Source organism: Durio zibethinus, chromosome 4, assembly GCF_047325235.1.
Source record: "Durio zibethinus cultivar Kanyao isolate XHJ-2024 chromosome 4, ASM4732523v1, whole genome shotgun sequence".
Lineage (NCBI taxonomy): Eukaryota > Viridiplantae > Streptophyta > Magnoliopsida > Malvales > Malvaceae > Durio > Durio zibethinus.
The window spans coordinates 35,408,661-35,426,163 of NC_143165.1; the positions used below are offsets into that span (position 1 = coordinate 35,408,661).

Here is a 17,503-nt window from a genome sequence, read left to right on the forward strand (position 1 = left end):
ATTTTTTATATTTTATACATATTTAATACAAAATAAATAAATATAAATACATCAATCGTCACGTCTAATCTTTAATTCTTTCATCCAAACAAATGAATTATTGCCATCTAGCGTACGCTCCTTCAAATCTTTCTTTTTTCTTTTAAAGATGACATTATTTCTAGATTATAACCTTGACATCTGCCAATCAATTAGGTTCTTAAGCTAACTCTAATCATCAGGAAGTTTTGATTAAATTAGTTGATGGTTAACATGAACTGCATTGGGGTTAGCATGCAACACCCTGGTTGGAAGCAACAAGGAGCAATCAGACTTTGGACTCGACTTGTTGGACCAAAACAAAACCTAATTTTCTTTTATATTCTAATAAAAAAAATGAAAATATTATTTGGACTTCTTCTCTGAGCTAGAAAACAAAAATTGGCGAATCAGTACACCAAAAATCACTGTACACTAATCAGCAAATTTAAGTGCAACTACCATAGACTTAAAAGAAAGTTCTATCGTATCTTTTTAATTAATTTCTTTGTCACCCTCTTTAGATACTTAATTTTATTTGAAATTATTTAGTTTTGTGATAAGTATTTTAGATGACCAAGCAAAAAATATGGGTGATGACTTATTGTGTTTTACTTTTTAAAAATGATCAAGTTTTCAATGAAATCATTGAGATAATTCTCTATAATTTAACATGCATCAAACAATTATACAACAAGAGTAGTTTAAATATTTTTCTTGTTAAATTTGGAAGCTTGATCTTTCTTTACATTGAAAGTCATTGGTTGAGGATAGCTCTAACTGGCTCGTAATTCTGTCAAACCTGTCTGATAAGAAAATGCTTTGAAATTGTTTCAGCGAATGTAAAACCCCAACTTCAGCAGTAAATATTGCTTTGACAGGTCTATGATCAGAGAAATTTTCTTCACCTCTGTTATATACATGTTGCTTTAATCCTTCCCCATACCATATTATTCGATCACACCTGAATCAAAAAAAAAAGAAAAAAAGAAGAGGAAATTTGTGAAGGACTGAAATTCTTTGAATTATTATAAGAATGTTTGAAGTCACTCAGTATGCAATTACCATGCTGGGGCACGCTTCTTTTCGCCTTTTTTGCTTTGATTAAAACCCCCATAGTAAACATCAGAATTCGGACAGTATTTATAAGTTGGAGCAAATGTGATTGATCCTTCATGCCAACCTTTGAGTTGACCATTCATCAGCTCCAGCCTTAGCTTCATTTGCAACATAGTTTCATGCCAAAGTTTAGAATGAGAATTAATTCAGAAAGAATAATATTTGAATGCATTTGTTGTGGTGTTTTATTGTTTGATTACCTGATCATTTTCTAGCAGGGCATTCCATTCTCTTCTGTCCACTAAGAGCCGAACAGTTGATTCTGGTAGGGAAATTCTATAATTCAGATCTCCAAGCAAAATCACCCGACTGCAACGGAACAATGTATCGTTAGCTGATATCACCAAGATACTCCATGACCGCAAAGGCAGCCTGGGGATATGAGTTGCAGGTATTAGAATTTTAATACCAGATTTATTGCATGAACTAATTAAACTAAAGTCCTGGAGTTCAGTATTAAATTTATTTTAATATGCTATTCATAGTCTAAAAAGTAATAATTTAACTTGTTGATTAACAAGTCAACTTTATCATAAATAAATGGATTTGTTAATAAAAGCCGGTTTACCAGTAAAGAAATCATCACTTTCAGTTGGGTTATCAAACCATTAATTTCGTTAGCCCACCGGATTAAAAATTGCTCTAACAACTACAAATGTTTAGCAAACAAATTCAAAGTTGGAAACTAGTAATCAAATAATGATGTTTGAGCTTTATAATTTATTGGCTATTCATGTCTTATTTTCATGATTTATAGTGGAAAGAAACATTGATTAAAGAAGATAATTAGTATTAAATTACTGCTCCATGAATCAATAATGAAATTGTTTTAGACTGTTTCAAAAAGATTGTTAATAATCAAGTTATTTTACATACTCATGGTCTAGGATCTTTCTTGGGAAATCAAGTGAAGGGCCTCTAGGAAAACTTGTTCTGGACAATATTTCGGAAACATTGGAGTTTCTAAGCTTCTCATCTCCTTCTCTACCCCCAGAAGCCAGATGACAGCACACAAAGCAGAAGCTTGTTTCATGTAACCGGAATCCAACTGATACTGAACCCTGCAAACCAAGATTTTAAAGAGTGAGAAATAAGGAAAACAATGAAGTAAATTAAAAACCGTCTGAATTAAATCTAATGTAATTATATAAAAAATATTTTTATCCTGATATCAATGGCCTGTGTATAGATTTAAGTTCTATTATTGTCAAAAACTGTAGAAAGTAGAATCAGAATTTAATTAAATTGGTTCAAACAACCACTCTTACAAGATGATGTTCAATAGATTTGAAATTCGAATATTTTCTCAATTCTTATATCGTGGCCTCTCTTTGTTAAAAAAAAAAATTATAGAAAGTAGTACCAGTCATTTTTCCCTTTTGGGATAAATACCAAATCAAAGAAAATAAAAATTTTCCACTTCAAAGGAATATATATGGTCTGATTGATTGATTGATTGATGATGATGATGATGATTACCTTATTTCCAAGGCAGCCCATGATTCCACAGCCAATACATGAGACACTAGGATACTCGATGTAAGGACAAAGATAGCTTCGAACCCAAACTGAGATTAGTATCCCAACCATTTGCTTACTTATAACACACCGGAAGTCTTGCCCCGGGATGCTGTTTCCGATTGATAACTTTCCATCTTCATTGGAATGTTGGATTTTGTCTCGGCAGCGTGTTTTCTTGTTCAGGGCTTCTCTAATCAGGGAATTCCATTTCATGGAAACCTTGCCATTTTCTGGTCCCAACACGTTGGATGTGCTAAGGGGTACAATTTCTTGAAACCTGGAAAGAAGAGAGGAAAACAACAATGATATCATTGACTTAATCAAACTGTAAAACTTCAACTCTCATTGTTTGCTTTCTTGTAATAGTAATTTTACTGTTAGTGATTACCCAAGAACGTAGATGTCAGAGGAAGTGTTGCCTGTATCTAGCAAATCCTCCATATCCAAATCTTCATGTGGTGCAACCCCTCCAACATTCCAAGTACTAACGAAAATCCTTAGGAAGAAAAACGAGGAAAAATGAAAGAAAATTAGAGACATATATATGGAAGGATGATCATAAATCTTACAATGATACAAAGTACATAGCTGTTTCTTATACCTATAATTATGTGTATCCTTATGATGACTGAATATGGTCTTGGGTTTCAACGATGCCTGATCTAAGCTTGGAATTTCCAACAGGGTTTCTTTGTTGCTTGGAAAATCTGCTACAAAGTTCTTGCTTCCTAATCTCTTTCTAAGGATCTTGTTAGCTACTAATCTGGGCCACATAACCTGGAATCACCATAGACAAAGAGTTTTAATACTATATCAATATACCTCCAAATGACAAGAGCTATTGAAAAAGTTATAGAATATTAATCAGTGTGCATGGCATGAAGTGTTACAGAAAGAAAATGAAAGATTAAGCAGTACTAACTTCTTGGTTTCTTGGCATGGTGGAAAGAGAGGGAAATGGGAGAAGGAAAGCTGGAGGTGATATTGGCAGAGGTGAAGGAGATATGGAGAAAGGGTTGGATAGAGAATGCCAAAACAGATAAAAATGACAGGGATCATACTGAGGAATTGAGAGAGACCTCTGCAAGTTGAGAGGGAAGGAGCTCTTAATTTCTTAAAAGAGTAACGACTTACAATAAATTTAATTTCCATTAAAAAAGAATAGAGAGAAGAAGAAAAAGAAATGCATGGGTCTTTTTTTGAAGGCTTAAACTTTTGTATTTGTTGGGGCTAATTGGAGGATATCTTATATTTTGTAGATTTGTTTAAGAAGGAGCAAGTGGGGGAGGTCCATAATAAAATACTAATAGAGTAGAGAAATTAGATTAGAAAATGGAGAAGAGTTAATCAGCTGAGCTGCAAACGCCCCAGCTACAGGGAACCATGCTTTTGCTTACATGGGTGTCTTCTTTCTCAAACAAAATTTTCAATTCTCCAGTTGCATGATATTCATTTTTTATCTTGAATCATATAATGAAAAATGACTTGTAACAAATGATAACTTTCTACTATCAATAAATCTCATCAATCCAAATTCCAATTTGAAACTTTCAAATTCAATTCAATTTTTTATTAGCTGCTTGTACAAAGGGGACAATTGCAGAGTAATCTCTTGCTTCCAATTATAATTGATTTGTAAGTCATTCATGGATAATTAATTGAATCAGGCTGCACTGGGTCATCGAGGTTTATGTTATTTAGGGTTTGAGTTGATGAGGATTTCAGTTAATCAACTTGGGAGATTAATATACGTCTCTAAGCATCGCCTACTAATCAGCAAATCTCACGATGAGAAATTTTTTGATAAAATTCAAGGTATGTACATATAAAAACTTGTCAGTTTTAATTTTAAGTTAAAATTTTGTATTGTTAAATATGATAATTTTTTATTTTAAAAATATATTGTTAAAAGCAAACAATAGGAATGATATAACTAAGGGATAACGATACCATATCAAATATATGATTGTATAATCAATTTTCATGGAAAGGTTATGTTAATAGGAAGCGAACCCAACTTTGTACATAGTTAAGTTATAAGAAGGAAAAAGGAAACTTCTGAAGCTACTATATATTTTATTTTAGTTGGTGAATGGGTTTTGCTTTTATTCCCACAAGATCAGCTTTCCAAAGAAGTTCTCCTTTCTTAGCAATCTTTATCAGTCTGATGAAAGATTGAAAAATGCGCACTTGGAATCTGTAGAGCTGATGATCTTTCTGTCACTTACCCTAATTTCAATTTGAGCAGAGGCGGTAAGATTTGGATTTAATTTAATTTTTTTGAATAATATATAAAATTTTAAATTTTGAATTAAATTTTATTTGTTCGATTCAATTTTTTTTTATTTAATATGACTCAGAGTTTAGTTCGATTCCGTGGTTTTCAAATTTAATTTTTTATTTTTATATATTATATTTAATATATTTAAATATATATAAGTATAAAATAGTTATTTTTATTTTATAAAATTTTAAAAAATATATAAAAAAACTAATAACAATATATAATTTTTTTCAATTCAATTTTTTTTTCAATTTTTTATTTTTCAATCTAAAATTCGATTCGAATTTAATATATACTTAATATTCAAATTTAATTAAAATCAAATAAAAAAATTAATCCAAACGAATCAAACATTATAATTTAAAATCAATTTTTTCTCATCCTTAGTCAACCTATGTTTCCATCAAGAGGGCTACTCTAATTAGTTCTAAACCTACATTTAGCAAGCTTTTCATCAAAAAAGCAAAATGTTTTAATTTCGTTAGTAAAGTTTTGACAATTTAATTGGAAACAATCATATTAATTATGTTGTAAAATCATTTTATAGTGAATTCACTTAAATCTTGGATCTCATGAGAAGTGTTTGAATTCTTAGAGTTGAAGAATTGAATTTGGCTTTTTAAAATAATACATTCAAAAAGCATTTTGTTTGTATTGAAAAAAAAAAAATTCTTGTGGAATAAATTTGAATATTATCATATTAAAATTTCACGTGCAGAAAAATAAGTTCTTCAATTCAATTGTTTATTCAAAAAACATACATATTATTTTTAAATTTATTACAATAAATATTAATTTAAAAATATAAAAATTTATAATATAAAATAATTACAATTTAAAAAAAAAATAAGTTTTTAATTCATATATTAAATATGTAATATTGACTATTATCAATTTTATATATCACTTTACCTTGATAATAAAAGCTTCTCACCTTCTTGAATGGGAATTGGATCATTATAAAAGTATTGATCTAATCACTTTCAGTAATATAAAATTATTGTCACATAGGATTATCAAGTGATTACCAAACATAATGATTTAATTATCATGTGTAGATCACTATAATTTTTGAAGTGATTACTTCATACCAAATACTATCTAGAGTGATCCAATTGACTTTTAATCATTCAGTATAGATAAAGGTGTAAACAAACATAGTTTTCGATGAATTATTCGTAAACATGTTCGGTTTCTATTCATTTATATCTGTTTGTTAAGCTTAACAAGTGATATATCTAGAACAATATTTTTATGTTTGTTTATTAAATGAATTGAATACAAACAAAAGTATGTTTAATTTGTTTATGTTCGTGAACAAATTCATTTAAAGTTCATTTAAAACTTGTTTGTTTATTGTTCATTTGTTATTTGTTTGTTATTTGTTTATAATAATACTAATAAAATTATAATTTTATCATTTACCCTAATCATATTTTAAGATTCGTTTATATTTGTTTTGATTTGTTTATGTGCGTTTAGGGTTTTATTATTTAATTTTATTTGGTTATAATTTGTTTATTATTCATAAATATGTTCATTTATATATATTTGTGAATATGTTATTTAACGTTCACAAATGAGTTCGTTTAACTTAATTAAATCGAATACGAATCAAATGTAAATAATTTACTATTTAAATAAACTAAACACGAACGAATAGAGTAATTTTCTTAATGAATATGAACTGAATATAAACACCTCTAAAAATAAACGAACAAATAAATTGAATACGAATCAAATGTGAACAATTTACTATTTAAATAAACCAAACACGAACGAATAGAGTAATTTTCTTAGTAAATATGAACTGAATACAAACACCTCTAAAAATAAACGAACAAATCACATAAATACATTCATTCGTTCTTATTTAGTTTGTTTACAACCCTAACTATAGAATCTAATTTTACCATTTGGTTCAATAGTAAAGGATAATTCATAAAAGGGATAATATCACAAATGATTTTAAATTATAGCTAAATGTTCAATGTTATATCTAAATTAAAATTTTTTTAATGTGATATTTAAATTATAAATTATTAATTAATGTAATATTTACTTCTAACATAATTAATTTCAAATAATAACACATGATAAACAAATAATACATCTAATACCAAATTAATTAATAAATTTATAATTCAAATAACACATTAAAATTTTTAAAATTCAAATGACATATTAAATATTTCATTATATTTTCCTTTCATAATATTGCACTTTCGTAAAATATACTGATAAATAATCGGCTAACTCAGAGATACCAGCAAAGCTGATGCATTCACCAATTTCAGAACAAAGATTAAACAGTTCCTTCGTGTAATTCTTGTCGTGTTATGGATATCATCATTTATAAAAAAACAAAAAAAGAAAGAGTATATGACCTAGTAATATTATCTAACCGAATCCTGAAAAGTTTGAATCCTTCACAAATCACAAATTTTTAATTTTTTTTCCAACTATCCTAATCCTTAAATAAATATGGGGCATCCCATTGGCCAATATTCCAATGAGAAGTTCTTTCATGGCCACCACCATAGCAAATTTCTATAATAAAAATTGCAAATTGGGTTTGAATTTGATAGGAACCCAATCACCAACAGCTGGAGGATCTCCACGATTTCATTATTTTATATGCCTTTCTTTTTTGTTTATTATTATTTTTTACTAAATAATAAAAAATTGACAAAAAAACAAAAAAGAACAACACTCCAATAAATCATCTCTGTTTATTGTTTATTTTATTTTCATTTGTAGATTTTAATTTAAGAAAATCTGGATGAAGACCCACGACTTTAAGTTAAATAAAAAAGTCTACCAATGAATAGAAATTAACGAATTTAATAAGATTAATTTTTTAGTAATTATTGGGACATTGACAGTGAAGTTTTTGTGGGGTTAATTTTTTTTAATAATTGTTGGTTAATCAGAAGCAATTATGATTCAAGTTGCTTCTTTGTCGGCTTGGCCAAATAATTAGCCAAATAATTAGCCAAATTTTGAGAGAAAAAAAAAGTTAAACTAGAGAATTTATAAGCCTTTTTTATGTGCGTATTTCTTCGAAATCTGAGATTAGTATTTACTGATATTCAAATATGTTTAAACTTCAAATAGCAAATATATATAAATTTACTTCAAATCAAATTATTCTTCAATTTTTCTACGTGGATGATCTAATACAAACTGTCATAATCTCTAGATTCGTAAATTTATTGTAAGACATTGACTTAAGGAGTCGTCATAAATATTTTTTATTTAGGTGCAATTGATCACCTAAAGAATCTATCCTTTTAAGGAGCTCTTAAGCTTGACTAAAGATCTTTAAAAGAATAAGTTCAGGTCTACAAATCATAATAAAGTTTGAGAGTTCGGTTACATGTGGAGAAGATTATAGCAACCTCACATGCCCATCAGAAGATGGTACCAGCTCAATTTCATGTTATCTGATAAGCCTTAAAAATTTTACTAAGTAATTAATTATTGAAAATTATTCTTAATTAATTTTAATACTTTTTGTAGGAAATTAACAAAAATTCTCTTATCTCAAGAGTATACAAAAAAACTACTGTTTCTCTTGCAGAAGCTCCATCGTCGAATTATTTAACATTAAAAAATTTTTAAGAAAAGAAAAAGATAAAATGAGAAATGAATAATGATTCGACTTTCGATATAGATCTTTTTTTTGTTTTATTAAAAAAAAAAACTCATGCTTTTACACAAAGAAAATTGATATTTTCAATTTTTTCTTAAAAATTTTTTTCAAAATTTTTTTTTTTAAAAAAATTGACACTTTCAACTTTTCCTTAAAAATATATATATATTTAAAAAAAAAATTTTTATTTTCAAGAAAAATTGATACTTTCAACTTTTTCTCAAAAATAATTTTTTTTGAAAATTTTTATTTTTTTATTTTTAAAGAAAATTGATACTTTCAACTTTTCCTCAAAAATATTTTTTAGAAATTGAAAATATTTTTTAGAAACTTTATTTTCAAGAAAAATTGATACTTTTATCATTTCCTCAAAAATATTTTTTGGAAATTGAAAATATTTTTTAAAAATTTTATTTTCAAGGAAAACTGATACTTTCAACTTTTTCTCAAAAATATATTTTTTTAAAATTTTATTTTAAAGAGATCATTAAAAATTAAAGAATATTTAATTAAATGAATAAATTATTTCAATTTAATTCATAGATAAATTGGAAAATAATAATAATAATAATAATAATAATCATATTAATAGATAAATAACAAAATAAACAAAATAAAAATAAAAAAACCTTAGAGCAGTTCAACTCAGTGTGACAGAAGCGCGACTCAAGGGACAGAAGTTGTTGGACGGCTTGATACGCAACTCAGCTTAACGGCTCAACAATGGCTAAACGAAATGGTTAAACGGGTTAAAACACTACAGGTCGAGTCAAATTTCAGACGACGCGTGGATCCTACCCACTTTCAACTTCCCCAAAACGGCGTCATTTTCAAGTAGTATAAAAGGCAAAAATTTTCCTTTTTCGTCAGATGCTTCACCCATTTCTCTCTCTTCCCTTCAGTTTTCTCTGCGTCTCTCTCTAGACGCGAAAAACACCGATGGAATGCTCGTCGATTTTTGGGTCTTAAATTTGAATACTCGATTTTTCGTCGAAAAAGTTGTTGAAAAACTTGAATTTGATCAAAAATTTCACTGGAATCTGGAATTTTCTAGAAAAAAATTGCCAAAAATTCAAAAAAATTCTTAAAAATCTCAAGACCACTTTTACACTTTCTAAACACCTTTTTTTGCTTCTCTTTTCTCTCGTTCACTTTTTGTATTTTTTTGTATTCTTTGTGTGTGTTTCTGATCTATCTGTTCTGTCTGTCTATGTATTTATAGACTGTAATCCGAGAGCCCTAAACTAAAAAAGATTTTTAGTCCTTTCTAAGTTTTAATTTCAACTTTTAATCCCACCTAAACTCTTAATTTCAATCCCACTTAAACTCTTCCTATTTTTTTATTTTTTTCTAACTTTTTCATTTTTTTTATTTTTTATTTTTTATAAAAATCAAATGTAAACTCCAGAACAGATTGGGGTGTCTACACAAGCTACTTAATATTAAAAGGCTTGAACTTATTCAATTCATAAGCAATTTGAACTCAAGCTTAGTTTAATCTTAGTAAACATGATAGTCAAATGTTCGTAAATAACTTGATTCTTTTAAACCCTTTAAATCCAAAGAGATTTCATATATATATATATATATATATATATAAGTAAGAATTTGTTATAATATATAAGTAAGAATTTGTTATAATAAATAAGTAAGAATCTGTCATAATATATAGTAAGAATTTAAACCTAAATTTATCAGATGCTTTTTATGAAATAAAATTGTGAGAGTTTTGAGTTAAAATGGACAATACTTTGAAAATTATGTGTGTCTTCACAAATGATATCAAAGCGATTATCAGTCAGATGAGAGCTAAGTATTACACAATGAAAGTCACTTCTAAAATCCTGTGATAATTAAGTATTATATGGTAGGATCCATCTCAAAAATCTTAATGTCTAGTGTAGTTTTGGTTTTATTTTTTTATCTGTATAATTTTGTGATTTTATTTGTACTTTATATTGGTTTGATGAGAACGTCAAAATTTAACAAAAAGAGTTTATAGCATTCTAATCTTATATAAAAAAATTCTGAGAATCTATTATTATATATAAATAGGGATTTAAACTCAAATTTATGAGATAAAATCAAAAGATATTTAAATAAAAAACAAATAATATCTTGCGAGTTTGATGCTCTCTACACATATATATTAATTATAAATATAATTAAATTAAATTAACTCATATAAATGAGTGGCCTACAATTTGAAATAATCGAGTCTCTATATATAATTAATTAATTTACTCTAAGGTTCTTCGTTCATCTTGGCCATTGAAAAAAAAAGTCCACAACTTGAAGCTATAGTTAAATCCTTAACCAAATTTCTTACCTACCCAACCATTTCAAGTGGAAGTAAAGACAGAATCTGAGTGCTGAGATCAACAAGATCATTCAAAGACAAATTGGCACTAACGTTATGCATATTTTTTTTTTCTTTACAGATAATTAATCTTAAATTTGAGAAACCTTAGATTCATCAGTATTATTATTGGTCCAAAATCCCTATCTAATGGAACAATAAATTTTAATAATGCATGGGTTGGTCGTAATTGGTGTGTAATTAAGCACGCCCTAATAAAACGCCAAAAGAGATCTTATTTTAGGGGACCAATTATATGTCTTTAATGAATTATTATAATTATAAAAGGAAATATATATATATATATATATATATTAAGAATGATGAATCAAATACTTGCATCAATAATAATTAACAAAAAAATGTATTTCCAAACAGTCCAAAGAGAAGATGTGCTCTGATGGGTGAGATACAAGACCCCCCCATCTTCTTTGGTTTTAATATTGGGCAGGGCTCCCCCTTAGTTTTGTTCTTTGGCTTTATATATATAAGTCAAATTAATTGAAAACTTTGAAGTGTTTAAAAATAAAGGGTTGAGAGTATATATGGGGTGGTTGTAAAATTGGTGGATAATCCTAAATGCACGGGAGGGAAGCTATATTTACGTTCTTCCCTTATTGCATTCATATTCGGCTTCGTTCCTTTTCTAGTTTCCTTAAATCGTGAGGGGGAGAGAGAGAGAGAGAGAGAGGAGAAATGTCGACTCTGAAACTACCTCCGGTGCCACCTTGCCACCGCGAAGATGCCATGGAGATCTACCTGGCCTTCAAAGGTAATAACTATTCTTTTTCATTTCTCTACAATCTTTTTTATTTTCCAAACCTCCGTTGTAGATTTAATTGCATGAAAATTGTTCTATTCCAATTGGTCTAAATATCAAGGAACTTGTGAAAGAAAGCCTCATGCAACTACAAGATAAACCCATAGCCTTCTTCGTGAGAAGAGTTAATTTCATGAAACCGATAAACCACGGACCGAAATTTTCTTTATTTTGTGGTTCTTTTTATTAGGTTATGGTGGAGAAAATTTTGAAACCTTTGGAATATGAATAAGAATTGGAAGGAAATGCAATGTAGCAACTTGAATCACACATGAACAATGTATGAACAAATTGTTTGGGATGATCAAATCTTAAGATTATTTGATGTAAGTGAGAAACATTGACATTGTCAAATGCCAAAGTTTTGGTTCTGATGACATCCTTGTCTGTTACATTTCAGGAATAGGTTGTGATTCTGCAGCAATTATCAATATTCTAGCTCATAGGGATGCTACACAACGCTCGCTCATCCAACAAGAATATGAAACCGCCTACTCTGATGACCTTAGGAAACGTTTGTCATCAGAGCTCACTGGCCATCTCAAGGTGATATTTAACATGGAAATCAAATTATAGTCAATTTTCAGTAAAATATAGGAACCTTCGGTTTCATCAATGTACAATTGACAATAGCTACTGATATCAACTGTGATCAAACATTTACCTGTTGTTCTTAGAAAGCAGTATTGCTGTGGATGCACGAGCCAGGGGCAAGGGATGCTTACATTGTGAAGAATGCTTTAAGAGGCACTGTTAAAGATTATAAAGCTGTAACCGAAATAATATGTTCCCGTACTTCATCCCAAATTGGTAAACTTAAGCGAGCTTATTTCACGAATTTTGGTACTAATCTTGAAGACGACATCGAATCTGAAGCATCTGGCGATCTTAAAAAGGTCCTCTCTCTATCTTCATTGTACAATTTATTATTCCTTTTAGGCTGACAAGGTGAAATCACATCTATAGTAAGTTCATATGAAAAATTCATTGCTTGACTTGATTTCACACAGTTACTCCTTGCCTTTATAAGTACATCCCGCTATGAAGGCCCGGAATATGATGAAAGTTTGGTAGAAAATGACGCTAAAGCTCTGCACAAAGCTGCAAAGAAATTTGGACTCTCAGAAAAGACTTTCATACAGATTTTCAGTGAAAGAAGTAGGGCACACCTTTCTGCTGTTAGTATCGCCTACCATAAATTGTTCAAAAAACCATTAGAGAAGGTACTTTTTCCACACTCTACACTGAAGTATTGAGCTTTGTCTTCCATGTATCAACCCGGATGTGATGCTCAACTGCGCTCAACTTATTGCAGGCAATAAGAGATGAAGCACATAAAAATTTTGAATATGCCCTTAAAACGATATTAAGATGTGCTGAAAGCCCTCCAAAGTTCTTTGCAAAGGTGAGATTAACTACATTGCCGACAATGGTTCATGATATTGATTCTTGATTAAATAGTTCATCCTTGTAGCTCCCCTAGTGACAAGGTTTTCTAACTACAGGCGTTGCGGAAGGCAATGAAAGGTCTAGGAACAGCTGACACTGCACTAATCAGGATTATTGTTACAAGAACTGAGATCGACTTGCATTATATAAAGGCTGAATACCGTAAGAAGTATGGGAAGACGTTAAATGATGCCGTCCATTCTGAAACATCAGGCCATTACAGAACTTTTCTGCTATCTCTTTTAGGTACCAACCATTAGGCATATTTGGCCTGGGGATATCATCTTGGACACAGCATGATCCTAACAAGAAACCAGAGATTGACTTTCCAGAACTTGTTCGTGATCTAATGAACATGTGATCACATGCTTAATTTGGGTTAATCTTCTAGACAGATTTTGCTGGAACTGCAAATCTTTTTTGTATCTATCAAGGAAGATTTTCTGGCGTGTATTTTGATATAATTGTTTATACTCAATGCTTGTTATACTTGTAAACAATTTCTAACACATTTCAAGTAATTATATGTTTGATGTCAAGTTTAAGAATATTGTTTCTTTTTTTTTTCCTTGTTTTGATTAATTCTAGCGAATATCAGCTCTCAATCATTTTTTTTTTTTGTTGAATAAAAAGTTTAGGAGCAAAGAAGTTAACTTATCTCTAAAATTAAAACAAATCGTTAATTCATAAAAAAATTTACGGATCCTTTAAAAAGTTTTGAACTTGCAAATTACCTACCAACATTTACCAATAGAGGATCATAAAAATTCGAACCTGAATATTTTATATCCAAATTCTAAACCTTAACCACTGTCAACTATATTTCACTAAATGAAATGTAGCCTTTTACGTAAAAAAATGTAGCCTCGGACCTCAGCTCAGGCTTTAAGTTAAAACAGTCAGCCCAATGCCAATCTCAGCGTAGCCCAATAAATCATCTTGCACAATGATTGAAGTTCAGAGAAAAAGGCCATAACGTCCATTCAGCCCAATTTTTTTTCGTATAGTTTTTTTGCTTTTTGACAATCTTTTTAGTAATTATTTTTATATTTTATATTTTTATCTGAATTTTGGTTTATTAAAAATCGTTACAAAACATTTTTCTCAGATGGAACGTATATAGTAATAAATAGAAATCATATATGACCAAAAAAAAAAGAAATACCATATAAGACTATATGATAAAAAGATAAGTAGATAACTAAATTTAAAACCAATCCCAGACAAAAAAAAAAAAAAAAGAAACTTTAAACCAATTAACATAAAGATAATTGATTGTTTCGTTCAAATATAATAAAAATCATGGTAGTTTAAAACGAAATAAAAGTAAATGGTAAAATTAAAATAAGAACAAATTGAAACTTAAATTTTTACATGTTTTCATATTAAAACATACATTAAAAAATTAAATGTAAATGTAAAAACAATCTGTATTGAAGAATAAATTAAGCAATAAATTTTTGGAGATTTATAAAATAAGCATACGTAAATCGATTTTAAAAAATCAAATTAATATTGAAGCAAATAATCTTAAATTTATAAATTAATTTTGAAAATTTAGATTAATATCGGAGTAAATAATCCTAACCTATTTACTTGCCTTCGGTTTATATGTTCATGCTTTAATTTTTTTTTTTTATGAATATAAACAATTATCTAGATTTAGAATGCATTAACATATAGCAAGACATGAACCATTATTTAGATAGGAAATTTAGTTGATGGAGACGCAAAAACATATGAGCAAGCATCTTCCACAAATTTTGCAAAACAGGCTATCACCCTTTGCTTTCATGTTATAGTCAAATTCCTTGAAACATGGTTAGCCAGTTAGAATATTCTCAATATTAGTCTATATAAATGCCATTAAATTAATTTGGCTTTCCAACGATATTTTACTACAGAACATCGATTCGTCTAAATTATTTTCGTTTTCCCACTTTTCATCTGTTCTTGCCGTCTTCCTTGCCTTTTTAAGCCTTTGTCTTATCCCCTATTTTCATCTGAAAAGGCCATGGTGGCGTCAATGGCATCCATGGCTACCCGTTTCAGAACAAGAGCTATGGTCAACCTATGTTATTTGGCGGTGGTGTTTTGTGCATTCTTGGTTCCAAGTTTTGCGGAGCTTCAAAGGATTGAACACCCGACGAAAAGTGATGCGTCACTTAGCTTTTTGGTTGTTGGAGATTGGGGCAGGAAAGGGTTTTACAATCAATCTGAAGTTGCTTTTCAGGTCCAATTTCTTCACCATTGCCATTACTTTGTTAATTTAATTCTTAAAAACATTATTAACTTTCATGAAAAACCCATTAATTTATTACAGATGGGAAGGATTGGAGAGAAACTAGATATAGACTTTGTCATCTCAACAGGTGATAATTTCTATGATAATGGGTTAGAAGGTGTATATGATCCAGCATTCTGGGAATCCTTCACAAACATTTACACCGCTAAAAGCTTGCAAAAGCAGTGGTACAGTGGTAAGTCTTCGTATCATATTATCTCTCAAATCTTCAATTGAATTCTCTTTCCTGCAATTGTTTCCTCTAAAGGGTCTTTAATGGTAATCTTTCTAAAATCTGTAGTTTTGGGAAATCACGATTATAGAGGTGATGCAGAGGCACAACTGAGCCCTATTCTACGAAGCACTGACAAACGATGGCTTTGTCTTAGATCTTTTGTCCTTAAAACAGGTAAATATAATTAGTGTACACATATCCATGAAATTATTTTATACAAAAAGACCGTAGATTAAGGATAAAGAAAAAGATTACAAGTGTTGAGATTCGAATTTTAGATTTATTCAATGACGTTTCTCATGTTCATATATTCATGTAAGTTACAAATTAGTTAGTATAATATGATTTTCTCTTCTTTGTCCAGAAAAAGTAGAATTCTTCTTTGTTGACACTACTCCATTTGTGGACAAGTACTTCACAGAGCCAGATTATACTTATGATTGGAGAGGTGTTGAACCTCGAAAAACTTACCTTGCTAATCTTCTCAAGGTGACATACCAACATTCTGTTTTTGAATGTAAATCATTTGAAAACATGTGAAAGAAATTAACTAAACGAACACAATTTGATTAGGATTTGGATACAGCATTGAAAAAGTCGACTGCAAAGTGGAAAATTGTTGTTGGTCACCATGCAATTAGAAGTGTTGGGCACCATGGCGACACTCCCGAGCTTATCAAGTTCCTGCTTCCAATACTCAAGGTAATTTAATCATCAATTTTAACAAACATGTTCAAAGAGAATGTGAAATACATTAAACTTTAAAGATTCTGGTTTTGCTCTTATTGTTTTTCGATTTTTAAAAAATTAAATCGCCTTTTTTTAGCATTTGTCATTTCCAAACGGACATGGATTCATGATAAGCATGGCATCAAATCCTTACCAATAATTCTAATTTCATCTAATATTTCAGGCCAATAATGTTGATCTTTACATAAATGGGCATGACCACTGTTTGGAGCACATTACAAGCCTTGATAGGTGAAGTTTTCCTACTACTTTTTGTGACAAACTAAAATTTTTTGGCATGCTTGAAATTGATTTGTTTGATTTCAATGGAAGTAAATGATGTGTCCATAATGCAGTCCAATCCAGTTTCTAACAAGTGGAGGAGGGTCGAAAGCATGGAGGGGTGACCTTAAACACCATGATAATCAAGCTATAAAGTTCGTCTATGATGGCCAAGGCTTCATGTCTGTGAAGATGACTGAGAATAGTGCCCTGATTGCCTTCTATGATGTTGCTGGCAAGGTTTTGCACAAATGGAAGATTTCTAAACAGCTGCATTCTGCAATATAAAAGCTTCCGCAAACAAGCTGATAAAAAAAGAACAAAAAATTGTATGGTCTGTAAATTATCTTAGTAGTGATGGAATATCTTGGAGATTTCTGTAGATATGTAAATTTTGTCTCCAGTTTCTCTTATATCCATAGAGGTTCCCAAGGCCGTAGGTGGTACCCAAATTAAGTCATCTATGTATATATTTGCTATATAAATTAAGTAATGTGCAATGAGAATATTTCATATACCATCATATATATATATATATATATGTATATGTATATATAGGAAAATTATCTAATATACCATCAAGTAATGTTTTATGATCAATAGCATTGGTTAGAAAAACCAAAGCCATGTACACCATTATTAACCATGCCTTTGAAGCAGAACTACCCCTAAACTGAGAATGCCACCCTCCCCTAAGGGGGAGGACAGAGACGAACAAGGCGAACAGCCCATTAGTTAGACCTTTGGG

General features: G+C 29.6%; 3 protein-coding genes across 4 annotated transcripts; 2 read left to right on the forward strand and 1 right to left on the reverse strand.

Annotated features, from left to right (window-relative positions):
- Positions 1 to 726: 726 nt before the first annotated feature.
- Positions 727 to 3,798, reverse strand: LOC111289038 (type IV inositol polyphosphate 5-phosphatase 9-like). Its single transcript, XM_089758876.1, has 6 exons — positions 3,047 to 3,798; positions 2,617 to 2,935; positions 2,014 to 2,198; positions 1,338 to 1,446; positions 1,084 to 1,235; positions 727 to 982 (listed from the first exon to the last, which is right to left on the reverse strand). Exons 1-6 carry the CDS (start codon positions 3,430 to 3,432, stop codon positions 739 to 741), a joined length of 1,395 nt encoding a protein of 464 aa, XP_089615002.1. The 5' UTR covers positions 3,433 to 3,798; the 3' UTR covers positions 727 to 738.
- Positions 3,799 to 11,628: 7,830 nt separating this feature from the next.
- Positions 11,629 to 13,718, forward strand: LOC111288163 (annexin D5). The gene is made up of 6 exons (XM_022878937.2): positions 11,629 to 11,728; positions 12,177 to 12,322; positions 12,454 to 12,672; positions 12,787 to 12,999; positions 13,092 to 13,181; positions 13,282 to 13,718. Exons 1-6 carry the CDS (start codon positions 11,653 to 11,655, stop codon positions 13,483 to 13,485), a joined length of 948 nt encoding a protein of 315 aa, XP_022734672.2. The 5' UTR covers positions 11,629 to 11,652; the 3' UTR covers positions 13,486 to 13,718.
- Positions 13,719 to 15,111: 1,393 nt separating this feature from the next.
- LOC111289039 (purple acid phosphatase 17-like) lies at positions 15,112 to 17,129 on the forward strand. 2 transcript variants are annotated; one of them, XM_089758878.1, is made up of 7 exons: positions 15,112 to 15,458; positions 15,549 to 15,705; positions 15,811 to 15,918; positions 16,109 to 16,233; positions 16,318 to 16,446; positions 16,658 to 16,725; positions 16,830 to 17,129. In XM_089758878.1, exons 1-7 carry the CDS (start codon positions 15,240 to 15,242, stop codon positions 17,041 to 17,043), a joined length of 1,020 nt encoding a protein of 339 aa, XP_089615004.1. In that variant the 5' UTR covers positions 15,112 to 15,239; the 3' UTR covers positions 17,044 to 17,129. The 2 variants fall into 2 exon arrangements, with proteins under 2 accessions (XP_089615004.1, XP_089615003.1); XM_089758877.1 differs by having other exon boundaries at positions 15,169 to 15,705.
- Positions 17,130 to 17,503: the final 374 nt, after the last annotated feature.